At 33.3% G+C, this 15852-nt stretch overlaps 1 protein-coding gene across 2 annotated transcripts in view; it reads left to right on the plus strand.

Annotated features, from left to right (window-relative positions):
* galnt18a (UDP-N-acetyl-alpha-D-galactosamine:polypeptide N-acetylgalactosaminyltransferase 18a) overlaps positions 1–15852 on the plus strand; it is a 146414-nt gene that overhangs the window by 94219 nt on the left and 36343 nt on the right. For both annotated transcript variants that reach the window (XM_087310267.1, NM_001130648.2), the window contains 2 exon segments: positions 6793–6978; positions 10180–10317. In XM_087310267.1, coding sequence (XP_087166393.1) covers positions 6793–6978; positions 10180–10317 — 324 coding nt within the window.

Consider the following 15852-nt stretch of genomic DNA (forward strand, 5'->3'; position numbering starts at 1 on the left):
GACCAATTCAATTTACAATATCACTTTTAAAATAAAGAATAATACTACTAATAACAATTATAAGTATTTTATATTGATTTATTCATAATTATAATAGTGATTAAAGGAAAAATTCACGATGAACTTGACACTTCCAGATTATCCAAATGATATATTTTATTTTTTAAGTCTTAATTCCGCTGTGGCGACCTCTGAAATAGAGACTTAGCTGAAGGAAAATGAATAAATGAATATTTTGCTAGAAAAGACCTTTATTTGTCCACTGGAGTTGTATGTATTACTTTAAATATTACTAAATGTGGATTTTGAAAATAGGGTGCACATTGAGCTCCATTTCCATTACTTACAAAACCTTTCTTTTGTTGCTGAATAAAGAAACTCATCTTGGAATATAAAAAAATAATTCAATGTTTCAAGTTCAATTCATTTCAATGTCTATGAGCTGTCCCTAACAATATTGAAAATCTTAAAGCAAAGTTTTTTTTTTGTAATGCAATTTTATTTCATATTGCAGCTATGTTTTGCTGATATTTTGGCACTTTTAAAAAAAATCTGCACAGTGTCAGTCAAAGTCACAACTGAAACACTGGAGCAAAAGAAAATGTCCAGTTTCTCTGCATTGGGTTGACGGGAGCTATTTTTCACTTTGGAAAAGGGGAGATGCTCAATAAAAGGTCAACGCATCTGTGCTCTGCTATTCTTAGTCATCGCTAAAGGCCTCTGTTTATCAGCGATGGAGAATGAAAACTGTCTTTGATCATGTCAGATGTCAGCTTGGCTTTATTTACAGTCTGTTGCCTCAGCATAGCAGCTTTTTTCAGGTTGAGTGTAATGGCTTTGTCAGTAATGTTCCTTTGCTCTCCTGCTTATTACTAATTCATTTTGGCAAATCAGGCAAATGTTGAATTACAATAAAAACTCTTCTAGGTGTTCATTATAAGCAGCACAACATTTTAGGGATGCAAAGATATAAATATGCAATACAGAAATATACAACTTTTTTTTTTAGAATAATAAGAATGCTAAAAGATTTACTTATAATTTACAACATTTTATTTGTTATTTTGTTTATTTTATTGTATATTGTTTAATATATTTTTGTTGTTTTGTTTTGTTTTATTTTAAGTTGTTTTGGTTTAGTTTTGTTTAGTTTGAGTTTCATTTAGTTTTTGTTTTATTTTATGTTATGTTATTTTTGTTTTATTTTATGTTTTTTTTTTGTTTAATTTAATTTAGTTTCCTTTTATTTTATGTTTTTTTGTTTAATTTAGTTTCATTTTATTTTCTGTTGTTTTGTTTTATTTTAATTTACGTTCTTTTGGGTTAGTTTTATTTTGTTTTGTTTTGTTTCAGTTTTTTTTAGTTTTTTGTTTTATTTTAATTTATGTTGTTTTCTTGTTTTATTTAGTTTTATGTTGTATTGTTTTGGGTTAGTTTGTTTTGTTTTGTGTAGTTTCAGTTTTATTTACTGTAGTTTTTGTTTAGTTTTTTTTTTATGTTGTTTTCTTGTTTTATTTAGTTTTAGTTTATTTTATGTTGTTTTTTATCTAATTTTATTTTACTTTTTATTGTTGTTTTGTTTTAGTTTGTTTTATTTAATTCTATGTTGTTTTGTGTTGTTTTTGGTTTTGGTTTAGTTTAGTTTCAGTTTCGTTTGGTTTCATTTTGCCAGGAAGGTTTCGATTAACAGAAATCCTGGTTGTTGTTGTTGTTGTAAAAATAAAATATGAATTATGATAATATAAGATTTTATCGAAAGATTATATATACAATATAGTGTGATTTCATCGTACACAATGTTGATAGTATAGTACAAACAACAACAAACAAATATGTCATGTTGTTAAATAGAAACTTTTGTATACTGTTGGTTTCATGAAATATTGATGTTGTTGAGCCAGTGTTTTTTCTTTTCTTTCTTATTTTAGGAGTAGTGAAATATTATTAACATTAGAATAAAATAGCAATTTCTGGCATAGAAGGCATGATATAAATGTGTATATTGTCTGTTTTTTTGTAGTAAACAAATTTAGAAAAAGTCCATTTAAAACATAATAGTGACACAATAATTTTACATAATCTCGGAAATATTTTAAAAATAGTAAAATTAATAATAGTAGTGATATAAAATGTTTATTTTTTATTATTGTATTTTTATTATTTTAAATGTTTTTAATTTTATGAGTTAAGCCAAAAATCTTTTAAATACATTAGCTTAGCTATTACTTATAGTTAAGTTTACACAATTTGTTTAAGTAAATTTAGTCTCCATTTGTACTTTTGTAATTTTATACTGTTTCTGGGGGATGAGGAGTGAAAATATACCTAAAAAATAAACGAGTAAAACAGAAAACATGTCTTAGAAGATCATTCTCTAAGGTATTTTCTGGAAAGGGACCAAGTCCTAAATGTCTCCCAGACAATATAAAGCTGGTTTGATTCTCATTTCATGCTTGCAAAATTCGCCCCTGTGCGGCAGATTATGCTGGTCTGAATATCTCTGTCTGCAGCAGGTATTGTATGCAAATGTGAGGAATGATTTTTTAATGCTCTAGGAGAACAGACGGCTCAGTCGTGGATCATTGGGATTGTTGTCAATGATTATGCATATGAATCATTCTCCTGGCAAATATGAACAACACACATCTGTCCACTTCCTGTTGAATCCCGCCCAATGAGTTTTAGCATTAAATGCCTGCCAAACAAGCAGATCAGAGCAAAAGTGAAATCCCAGACAAACAATCAGATACAAAACACAACACTGGGGGCTCGTGAGGAGCCAGCTTACTGTTCAATGCACAATTAGAATTAGTCATCCAAAATGAACATTGCCTGATTATTTCAATTCAAGTTACATGACTTACATTCGTCAGTGGAAGAGTGGAGAAGGACCACTGATAATTAATGATAATTAATGAAAATTCAAATAACCATTTAGCCTAGTATGCGAACAATGTAAAAATATAAAAAAATATAAAAAACAAATAAGTTGTTAAAGAAGAATGACTCTGAACTGGTTTTAGTTTATTTGATGACTCGCTTCTACCTGATCACTTGAATCACTGAGTCGTTAACTAGTGATTCACTCATTATGAGCTGATCATTTAAATCATTGAGTTTTCAGATTTTAACTAATGACTCAATCTGAACATCATTTCATCAGATTCATCATTTCAATCAGTGATTCGATAACTGATGATTCGCTGTGAACTGTCCTCTTGGGGAAATCCCGCTTCCTTTTTAAAGTGCATTCAATTTCATCAAGTGAATGAGAGAAGTTTACATAGTCTGTGAGCAGATTATATGAGTAAGTGAGTCTTTAACTAACCATTCGTTTTGACCTGATCAAACGAATCAGTGAGTTTTTAACTAATGACTGGCTCTAAACCTTTTCATTGGAATCAGTGAGTCTTTAACTGCAGACTTGTGCTGTATTCAATATTACCCCCTAGACCCTTATTCACAATTCCCAGCAATATTCAACTAATATAGTCGACTCGACGAAGTGAATGAAATGAGTGAGGGAATTGTAGCACTCAAAAGGGATGTCATTTTGTTAGCATTTTTTGATAAATCCGCCAGATTTTCATCTTTTGATCAGACCCTGTGATAATCACATAACGTTTGTTAGTAATGAAACAAGGGCTGCATCTGAAACCATATACTGTACTTCCATATTGTACGGTAAAATCAGTATGCGAGCCGAGTAGTATGTCCGAATTCATAGAATTTGAAAATCGGTATGTGAGAAGTACCCGGATGACTTACTACTTCCGGCGAGATTCTTAAGTGTGCATCCCATGACAAAATGGCGGATGAAGTACGTCCGAATTGAAATCATACTTTTCACATTCATACTGTTTAAAACGTACTTTCCTAATGGCCGAGTAATACATTTAAATTTAAATGCAGAACCTATTGAGTAGTAGTCGGTTTCGGACGAAGCCAAAGACTATTGATTTCTGTCATGTAAACAAACATTAATTAAATAATACTTGATTTTAAACTATACACCAATAGGATTTTGATTTGGGGGCCATCTTGTGGTCAAACAAAAAAATGTATTTGGCGTGTGGAATTTTACAGTGGATTATGGGGATTTCCTGTTGAATGTACATGGATTGTAGACTCAATATAGCTATGTTGGATGTTGAATTGATTGAGTGCACATCATACAGTCCACTATCGTTTTGGACACCACTACAAATGGCTAGTTGGGGGTATCAGTGCACTTTCAGATACAGCTTTGCTCTGACTTGATTATTTGAATCAGTGAGTTGTTAACTGAGACTCACTCTGACCTTATCATTCAAATCAGGGATTCATTGTTACTCGCTATGATCTGATCATCTGATTCAATAATTGGTGACATTTTTTTCATACAATGTGATTTAGTTGAACTAAACTAAAAATGTGTATTTAAAATATATAATTATTTAATTTAAGCCATCTAAATGTAAATTTTTGAACCATCAAAATGGTCTACATTGAGCACTTTGTGATGTACAAAAATCCTGGACTGTTTTTCACCAAATGCAAAATTCCTCTTTAGCTGAAGAAAACAAACACAGCAACAAAGCATATACATCTCACATGGCCTTAGGGTGAGGCTGAACAATTATGCCTATAAATTCAACACACAAATAATCTCACCCGCTTCAGTGAAAGGAGCTGGACATATGTCTAAGCCAGATGCTACACTTTATATTTTACCAAACACAGGCCTAAAGGAAAGTATTTGGGTGAGAAAGTCTGAATGATTGCTGGCATGAGGCCTGTAATCCTGTGTGAAGCTTTACTGGATAGATGCAGAGATCTGGGTTTAAAAGCTCTGCAGGAGTGCACTGAGTGGAAGAAAGCAGCGAAATCAAACCCACACACAGAAGTAAAGCGCCACTCTCCATTTCCAGCACTAATTGAGGGTAAACTGTTGAACAAATGCATATTACATGAAAGTGCTCCATGAAAACAGCAACTTTTTGTGATTTCTCTCTAATCTTTCTCTCCAAACCAGGCGGTGACTGTTATTACATTTCTTAGTGTCAAAAATGTAAAAATACACAGGAAAAATGCTTTTTATGAAATGCAGCTGCATAGACATTATTCTAAATTGTCAAACAGAATAAGTGTAAATAAAATTTAAAAAGTCTGTGTTCCTTGCTTGTCAATATATGTGCATATATATGTTTGTTCATGAGCAGAATTCAGTCACAAAATTTTTAGATCTCAAGAAAAGATTGAATACAGTTTTATATTATCATAGATAATATTACAATAAATATTTTGAAGTATACTCCATATATGAGTGGGTACAAAATGACCCAAGTCCCAAGTCTCCTGGAAGCTCATCTGAATCAGTGAATCATTTACTAGTGGCTTATTCTGACCAGATCATTTGAATTAGTCAGTTTTTACTAGGAACTTGCTTTGTCATTTAAATCAGTGAATCATTAATTGGAGACTTGCTGTGACCGGATTGTTTGAATCAGTGATTTGTTAAATGCAGACTCATTCTGACTGGATTGTTTGTATCAGTGAATCAATTACTATAGACTAGTTCTGACCAGATAAATTGAATCAGTTTTTTTTTCTAGAAATTTGCTTCAACGTTTAAATCTGTGAGTCATTAACTGGAGAGACACCATGACTGGACTGTTTGAATCAGTGATTTGTTAACTGGTGACTAGTTCTGGCCAGATCGTTTGAATCAGTGGATCATTTACTGCAGGCTTATTTTGACAAGATTGTTTGAATCAGTGAATTATTTACTATAGACTCGTTCTAATCAGAACATTTGAATTCCCTGTGTTTGAATCAGTGATTTTTAAACTGACTCGATATGACAAGATTGTTTGAATCAGCAAATTATTTACTATAGACTCATTCTGATCAGATAATTAGAATCAGTTAATTTTTTTATAGAAACTTGCTCCAACATTTGAATCAGTGAGTCATTAACCAGAGATTTACTGCGTTTGAATCACTGATTTGTTAACTGGTGACTTGTTCTGAAAAGATTATTTGAATCAGTAAATCAATTACTATAGACTCATTACGACCAGATAAGATAAATCATTTTCTTTTTAGAAACTTGCTTCAACATTCAAATCAGTGAGTCATTTATCAGAGATAGATTGTGACTGTATTGTTTGAATCAATGATTTGTTAACTTAGTGACTCGATCTGACCAGTTTGTCTGAATCAGTGAATCTTCCAGAAAATGCCATTCTGACCAGACTGTTTAAATAATTGAATAATTTACAAGAGACTTGCCTTTTTGGTTGGTTTCTTTTTTTTAAGACTAAGATTTTTAAAGATTTTTACTGTCAGACCAAGCAGTGATGACGCTGTTAAATTGCTCCATGTCAAAAATGTCTAATTACAACTAATTAAATTATCTGTTTGAGCTTCAGTAAAAAGCCTATGTATTGTTTTGTATATGAAAAGCAGTTTTTGGGAGTTCACTTTGAACAAAGAGGAAATTAGTAACCTTCAGTTGATGACTGTAGGAAACGAAAGCCCTTCATTTATAGTGTTTTGTTTAGCATTTTTTTCCCTCAGCCTTTTTGTTTTCTAATAAAGCACCTTTGTTCCTTGTGGAGTTTGATTTATGTGGTGTTTTTTTGGTTTATTCTGCTAAATGGACTTACATCCTCCCTAATGATTCATAAGAACTTGGCACATTTGTTTTTGTAGGCTTCGTAATGGATGTTAAAGGGCATTTTAGAGAGGTAATTCTTCTTCGTCCTTGTCAAAATTCATAACACAGAATGTTCATGTGTGTGTGTTCAGGTTTGGTTGTGTGGAGGAAGTGTGGAGGTCATACCCTGCTCCAGAATAGCTCATATTGAACGCGCACACAAGCCCTACACAGAGGATCTGGCAACCCATGTGCGCAGGAACGCTCTAAGGGTGGCTGAGGTGTGGATGGATGAGTTCAAGAGCCACGTTTACATGGCCTGGAACATTCCTCAACAGGTATGAAGACTTAAAACTCTTAATTCTGATTGGTTTAAATGTAGCTACACTAAAAATATCTGTAAATTTTAATATTTTGTGCTTCATGTGTTTTTTTCACACTTATTTAGGCTTTTAAATTGCATTATGGGACATTAATCATTCTTCCAACAACTTTTAATCTTGAAAAGTGTAAAAAAAGGGATTTTATAAACATTTTTAACAGTTTGAAGTGGTTTATTGTCTTGGATGTTGTTGTATAATATGCTACAAAAACCTGGGGGCTGTTCCGCTTTTTTTGGAGAAAAAGCCTGGCTTATTTGGTAAGTCAGGTTTATTAATGGTTGATCCGGTTTCATAAATCAGATTTACATTAGTTCAAACTCAGTTACTCTGGCAACTTATTCTGGTCCGAGGCAGGTTAATTCCCAGGCTAATTTTTAAGTTCATGCTTAATCAAATTAATGATAACATTCACTTGTCGTAATTTGATGCCATTTTCATTTACTTAACCTCTTAATAATGATTAAAACTTTATACTTACTTATACATATATATATATATATATATATATATATATATATATATATATATATATATATATATATATATATATATATATATATATATATATATAAGTAAGTATAAAGTTTTAATCATTATTAAGAGGTTAAGTACACACCAAACATTTTTAAGAATAAAACGATATATACATTTAAATTCAAACATGTTATGTATGAAATGTATATATTTTTATGTTATTTTCTGTTTATTAACATTTAACTTAACCTTTTCCCCCAACATCTTAATTTGGGTGTACTTATTTTTGGACTGACCTTCAGGTTATTTTTGTTAGATTAGTTCCAAAGTTTGCTTTGGTGCTGAATAATCTAATGTATATGCATAAATATATTATTGTAAAGCATTCTGTAGAAAAAAAAACAATTTAAAAGAGAGATCTATAAGGGGTGTATTTAATTATATATATTGTATATGAATTACAAAAATTTAATAAAGAAAATACTATTGAGAAAGCATTGACTGATATAAAAGTAGGCTACATTTTTTAAAGAATGACTTTAAAGCTGCAAACCCTGAGTGGAATAATCGGGGGATGAATCCGGGCTGAGCAGTAGCCTCACTTTAATATAAAGATATTTTCCCACAGGGCGCAGGAAACACAAGTGTCAAAATGAAAGCAGCAATTTGCAGTGGTTTCAGGAGCAAATTAAAAACCCCGCCACTTGTGCGTGCAAGGCTCTTTGTAGCCATTATTTTCATCTTAATGTGCTGACTCTAAGCACTTTTTGTATGTTCAGTTAGTCTGCAATGCATTTAAACTTTTTCTCAAGCAGTTATCTAGATTATTTAAACTGAACTCAGATTAGTTAGATCAAATGATCTTCAACTTGCTGTTATGGAACCAATTTAGGCGTGGACGTTTAGGCTCATTGAAGTCAGGTTTTTGACTTTAATCCCTGCTTTTCTGATCTACTTTTATGAAACATTTTAAATTTCACAAACTTGGTTCTCTATATATTTTTTCTGCAACAATATCTTGTCTCAAACTACTAAAATGTCAATAAAAGTTGTGAAACTGCAGAGTTGAACTTTCAACATCAAAAGTCGACAGAGCAGAGATAAAACTCCCATAACGCAAATCACAACTGTAAATAAACAGAAAACACAAAGTACGGAAACTGTTTATTAGCAGTAATTTTTACAGTGTATATATAAAGGATTCAGGGTATTCTACCTAATTTATTAGAATAAATAAAATATACATTTTTATAGTAAATTAGCTCATTAAAAAAACGAATGTAATTTAAACAAGAAATATAAGAATCTGCACCAATTGTAAATCACTAATCTTTTTTGTACATAACATTCATAATGCATTCAGAATCGCGTGGTTTTCATATTCCACGTCTTTTCAGATCTTTTCAGTCCTTGATTTATAGAACAGTCAAAACTTATATGAATATTTAAAAATGATTTAATAATTTTGTGTTATTATCATATTGTTCTAAACTAGGGGTGTCCAAACACGACCCTGCACAGTCTTCTGCATATTTTGGTTCCAACCCCAATTAAACACACCTGAACAAGCTCTTTCTAGGGATACTAGAAACTTCCAGGGAGGTGTGTAGAAGGAAGATGAAGCTATGAAGGACATCAGCCCTCAAGCACCGAGTTTGGACACCCCTGTTCTAGACAGTTGTGCTGCTTAATTTTAGATTCTCTGATTAATCCAATGTAATATTTTATTATTTTTGTATATGTAATATAAACATAAGATTTCTTACTGCCCCTTAAGTGGTTCCAAACCCCCGTTTTATATTTTAGCATGTTTGTAATAGAGTAAAATCACTATGTAATTCTTAACTGCTATAATTACCATGGCCACATGGTGTCAGTAAATGCACATGTGTGTGTGTGTACTGCAAACGGAATTTGTTTGTGACTCGTCGTTTCAGAAATGCTTGAATAAATTCACCACAAATACATCAAATAAACTTACTTGGTATTTTTGACTAGTGACATTATTTCAGTTTCATCCATGTGTGTCTTAATCACTGACTGCTGTTTATCTGACGTAACAGACTAGAACCAGACATGCACGTCAGAGTGGTGGGCAGGGAGAAGCAGTTCATTTGGATTTAAAGCCACTGGCTACAAAAAGAGCCACACTATAGTCAGACACCAAAATGGGCAGATTGTACATTATAGACTAAATAATCTGATGAGTATTTTGAGCTTAGACTTTAAAGACACATTCTGGAGACACCAAATGCTTATCTTACATCTTGTAAAATGGGTAAAATAGGTGTCCTTAAACATACTTTGTAGAAAAAAACTAATAATATATAAGCCAATGGTTAGAGGTGTCCATCTTTCTTTAAAATAACATCTTTGTTTTCAACTGAACTAAAAATCTCAAACAGGTTTGGAACAGGTAAAAGGTGAGTAAATGATGAAAGCATTTACATTTTTGGGTGAACTATCCCTTTAGGTTAAGTAATGGGTAGAGATATTATGATTGCTTTTGAGCTGTAGCACATTTTCCCATGATGTCTTAAAGGTTCACATTAAATAGTTTAAAGGACTGGGATGGATGTACTGTACATTGAGACATATATAAAAGGTTTTTTCCCATCATGCTCCAGCAGCCTTCTGAATGATGTCCTGAACATTCACTACTGCTGTTGTTTGTGTGCTCAGGACGCGGGGATTGATATCGGTGATATCAGAGACCGAAAAGCTCTCAGAGAAAGACTCCGCTGTAAACCCTTCAGCTGGTTTCTCAACAATATTTATTCTGAGATGAGAACCTATATGGACACCATCGCTTATGGTGTAGTGAGTATCCACTTCTCATTTTATAACAGTTCGCAAAGATAGCAATTTGTTTAACCTTTTAAAATGTTTATCAAAGGTACCTGTTACTATGAATAAATTGTGTCGTACAATAAAAACAAAAGACATTTTTCCAATCAACAATAAAATCATTTAACATTTTCTCTTTGGTGTATAAGCAAATTAGCATATAGCTTTAAAAAAAGAGAGCACTTCACTGTTTTGAGGAAAATGTTCTTTTGATTTACAGTATAAAGCTGCTTTGGCAGTTTGCATTATTTAAAATACTATAGAAATAAAAGAGACTTTTTAATATATAATATGGTAGTATGGGCAAATGATTGAATGCCTAAAAACATATGCTAGCCTGCAAATTTTCAGTATTGAACAGGTTTGTTTGAGCGTATAGCTGAAGGGAGAAAAACGTGTGCTAGGCATTAAGCTAATACTACAAAGTAGAATATTTAGCTCATGGCAAGGCAAGTTTATGTATATAGCACATTTCATACACAGTGATAATTCAAAATGCTTTACATAAACAAGAATAAAAGAGACAATTAAATTAAATAAAACAAGACAAAAAAATAAAAATGAATAAAACAGCTAAAAGCAGATTAAAATGTGTTTTAAAGGAAAGAAAAACAAAAGACAGGCATAATAGAGTGGAGGAACTATGACATCAATTTGTATGCAAAAACCTGGAAGCGAGTTAGCATTTTAGCAGTTCCAGTTCCCTCGTCCTAAAGTCAATGGGTTTTTTAAATGGGATTTCAGAAAAATCGCTTAAATAAGGTTTGTGGCTACAACATACTTAAGATACTTTCACGTTTTGTCCTACGACATAAAACACATCAGTTACATCACACTCTTGATTTTTTAAATCGGTTACGCTTCTTTAAAAAGACGGTTGCTATCAAGTTGCTAAATGGGACTACAGATGATGTCGGAGACATTATACGTCATCGAGCTGATCTGGTCTGGAGCGCAGCTAGCTTGTGTTGGGCATTTGTGATTTGAGTATTTTCATGAATAGTATTTTATAGTTTGTAGTATTTTTCTAATTGAGAGTTCATATTGTGTGTAGATAATGCTTTCACTTGTAAAGGCTGTCGACTAAATTGTTGATCATTTATTTTAATTAAGCGATTTGAAGATACTGCTTAACAGTGCAGCCTGTCTCTGTCCTGCTCTCAGTAATGCAAACGTGTGAATAAATGTGTAAAAATACATGCATGTTAACTGTTATTTAAATATGATCAAATGATTTTTCGCCGTTTTTTTCTTTGTCTGAACACATTTAACTCTGTCATAACTGTAATATTTAGACTCCTCCATAAAATGTATAGCATTTGTGACTGTATGGGCTGCTTTTCTCTGTACTTTGTGACAAAGAGTGAATATTGAATGTATCTCTGTGTCCATGATGGAACTTGCAGGCATATAGACATGTCCCTCACGCCTCATTTCAGTCGTTTGTTACTAAGGTAAGCGGGCTGTGCGCACGTGAGCGATACACTTATTTAAATAGGTCTTATGATAATACTATGTAGGCACATTTATACAGTACATATAGTTTTTATAACAACCATAAAGCAAAACAGATGTATTTGCCACGTAAAAACGGTCCAAAAGGCACGTAGGTCTATGTGTTTTTGCCTATTTATTTGTTTTTAAAATATAGCGTGGATTATACAAAAATAAACAGAGCATAACTCTTTGTCATGGACATTATTTCCAAAAATAAGCATGAAAAGTTTCGTTAGCAGGGTGGTGCTGATGTCACAGACGAGTCCCCCGGGGGCACTGTAGTCTGTTTATAGCCTAATGTTAGCTTTTCAGTTCTTGCGTTTGCATCAAAGATCCAAAAGTGCTCAAAGTTGCATTTTCATGTGAGGATTATCATGCTGGACTAAACGTGTAAGTGTAATGAACAGTATTTGAACACAGAGCTTATTATTTGCAATCTTTTAAAAGCCTATGGGAAAATCCTATAGGGATTTTATCGAGGGAGCCCGTTTTATGCTAGCAGCCGATTAGTCTACGAGGTTACTTCATAGTTCCTTCACTCTACAATGCAATCTTTTAGACATAGCACAGTGCTCATTCAGTAAAGGCACAGCTAAACAGATGTACTTTCAGTCTTGATTTGAACTTGCCTAATGTTGGAGCACATCTGATCATTTCTGGAAACTGATTCCATCAGTAGGTGACAGCAGTAGCTGTCAATTAACTCTTGGAATTTCTAATTTACTTGATCCTATGACCTGAGTGACCTGTTAGGTTTGTATTCAGTAAGCATATCTGTAATGTATTGAGGTCTAGGCCATTTAGTGACTTATAGACAAGTAGCAATACAAAATCTATTCTGAATGTAACTGGGAGCCAGTGTGTAAACACCTGATGACTTGACCTGAGTGTAAAAGAGGTGTGATGTGCTCTGATTTCCTGGTTCTGGTCAGAATCATGGCAGCAGCATTCTGGATGAACTGCAACTGTCTGACTGTCTTTTTGAGAAGATCGGTGAGGAGTCCATTACAGTAATCCACCCTGCTGCTGATTAAAGCATGAACAAGTCCTCACCGGAAACAAAGCATCTGATTCTTGCAATGTTTTTGAGATGATAGAATGCTGATTTACTGCTTTGACATGAGTATTGAAATTAAGACTCCAGAATCACACCAAGATTCTTAACACTATTTTTTGATGTTTTACCCTTAGAGCCAAGGTACGCATGGGTTTATATTTAAAGGGCCATGACACCCCCCACTTTCGGTTAAAGTCTACTTCAGAATTTTTTCAAGAGATGCATGATTAATGGGCGTGGAGCTCCGCGAGCATCGGGCAGGAGTGGGCGTGGCCAGCAGGGGAGAACGTGAGCGAACGAAGCTAGCTCACAAAATGAGACAAACCGTGAGGAGACGCATGAGTTTATAGTTTACAAAGTTAAAATGCAAAGAAATGAACAGTGATTTAATGCCCTGCTACATTTGTTATTCGTAATTTCATATACACATAACCACAATTTATATAATTATAAAGATAAGTGTGTTCATGTAAACCCCATAAATGAGGACTTCTCCCTCAATCCCCATATCCAGCAGACTCAGTGCAGCAGGTCTCCTGACCTGTCTATTTTAACTGTTAGCCCTGCTGGTAATCTGGAGGATTTAGGCAAACACAGCAGCACAGTGATGTGTCTGAATGTGAACGAACTCCTGATAAAAAAGCAGCGTCCGCCATTCTCTAATTCTCGTGCTGCTGTCCCGACAAAAATGCTAGCAGCACACACACAGCTTTGCTGTATGATCGGCCCTAACAGGATCACAGGGAAAAACATGCAACAAACCCCGTGGATGATGGAAACAAACGCATATGAGCCTTCATGAACGGCTAAATACTGTGTGCCCGTGCCGTGGGTCTGTGACATGTCTCACAGCTCGGGCTTGACTCTGGCAGGTCTCATGAATAATTAAGCAGCCGGCTCTTCTCATAGGATAAGAAAACTCTGCTATGAATAATAATGAGAAACCGACGCGTCATCATTGCACTTGCAGATCTGCGCTACGTCGCCGATTTTGATCCCGCCCCAAAAATCATTTTAAACCCGGAAGCTGAAATCAGCTGACAAAAGCTCAAAATTATCCAGTTTTCCCCACAATTAAAGCTGACAGGTGCTAACATTGTCTTAACTAATGCTCAACACGCACACATCTGTTAATATTAAAAAAAAAGTTTTCCAGGGTGTCCTGAACCTTTAACAAGTGTGCTAACTGCTAAGCTACAGCTACACCATTTTAACATTTAACATACCATGTGAGAAGATATGTGGTCTTTTAAATTATTCAAAGCAAAGTTTAAATATACCAATTCTTAGTTTGGATTTTGTTGGTTACATCTTGCAATTCTAAATTTTTCCAATGTTTGCACATGTATTTCTCATAATGTTGAGTTTATATGCAATCTCAAAGTCAGATATAAACTCATTTGAACTGTTAAATCTTCTCTGAATTTGTCATTAATTGGTAGATGTTTTGAGTAAAATGTTCATTTGTTTTGCTTCAACATTTTGCATTGTAAGTGCTGTAGAAATAAGTGACATATTAAATTAAACTTGAATCATAAAAAACCTACGTGTGTGATGTTAAAATGACAATAAATTTGTGCTGCATGTTATTGGAATTATTTTTGGATTATTGGATTTTTTTCTCTCTGCAATATATATTACGATATAAATACAATTTCACCACATGACTTAAATGGCTCTATTTGGAAAGTCAATACATTAGATTAATTGGGATGATTTTGTTATGCAGTGTAATATAAATATATTACAGCGGGAAAAGTTTAACAGTATTCGGGTACAGAAATTAGGGATGTCTAGATCCAATCATGTGATCTGAAATCGGGCCCGATCACACGGGTTCAGATTTGATCAGAATTGGACGTTACCTCCCGATCAGGACTCGAATATACATGTATATATTATTTTTTATAGTTATGCAGTATATATTATTTTTTATAGTTATGCAGTGGCACAGAGTTAGACCTTTTCCTTGACTTCACACAGAAACAGCATGCGTGCAGCATTACATCACTTTGTTGCAGAGACGGTAAATGATTAAATGCAGGCAAGTTGATGATGACAACATTGCTATAGAAAACAGTGAGACATGTGAACTTATGATTGCCTGCTAGAAATTTTAAGCTGAGGTGCTATTTGTTTTTACATATTTTTTATATTTACTGTTGCACAAAAGTCCAAAAGTGAATCATTTAAGTTATTTTTTACTTGATTGTTCAAGCTACCTCACCGAAGTGCTCTTTTTGTTAACAGAGTTGTTGAATGTTAAAATAAGGTAATATCCAGGATCTGTTTCTTTGCTCTTCTTTATTTTTTTATGTACTAAAAAGTATCGGATCCGATTTTGCTATCGGTAGATATTTAAAATCAAATGACTCAGACTCGAGGGGAAAAAAACCTGATCGGTATAAAAAGTGATAATAATAAAAAGTATCTATTTTTAAATTTGTGTATGTTCTCTTAATATCCTTTAAACTCTTACAATGTTCACATATATAGGCCTTAAAAACACAAGACTGTTACAACTTCTGTCTTTAATGGTTAGATTTTGCTGTGACTCCACAAATCTCATGTGTTTTGACCCGTGGATTCTGGTCAACTACACTGCGAGTAAACCAATTGCCTTAAAAGCAACAAGTTGACTTAACAAAAATAGTGTAAGTAAACCCATTGTAACTTGGAACTGTTAAGCTGACTTAACTTTTATAATTATGCTAATTGTACTTACTTTTTTAAGTCAACTAATCCCTTTTTACAGCGTCAGGCTATTTTAGCACGTCTGTTTTCAAATAATTACTGTAATTATTACAATATCACATACTTGGTGCTTCATTAAGTCTATAAAATCTACAATTATAGCCTGAGTTGAATTTAGAAGACACACTGGAGTCTGGATGAGCAGATTTATTTTACTGTATGTCAGCTGGGAAAGAACAAATATAATAAACATGTACTGG

Source organism: Danio rerio, chromosome 25 (genome assembly GCF_052040795.2).
Source record: "Danio rerio strain M-AB ecotype USA chromosome 25, GRCz13ab, whole genome shotgun sequence".
NCBI lineage: Eukaryota > Metazoa > Chordata > Actinopteri > Cypriniformes > Danionidae > Danio > Danio rerio.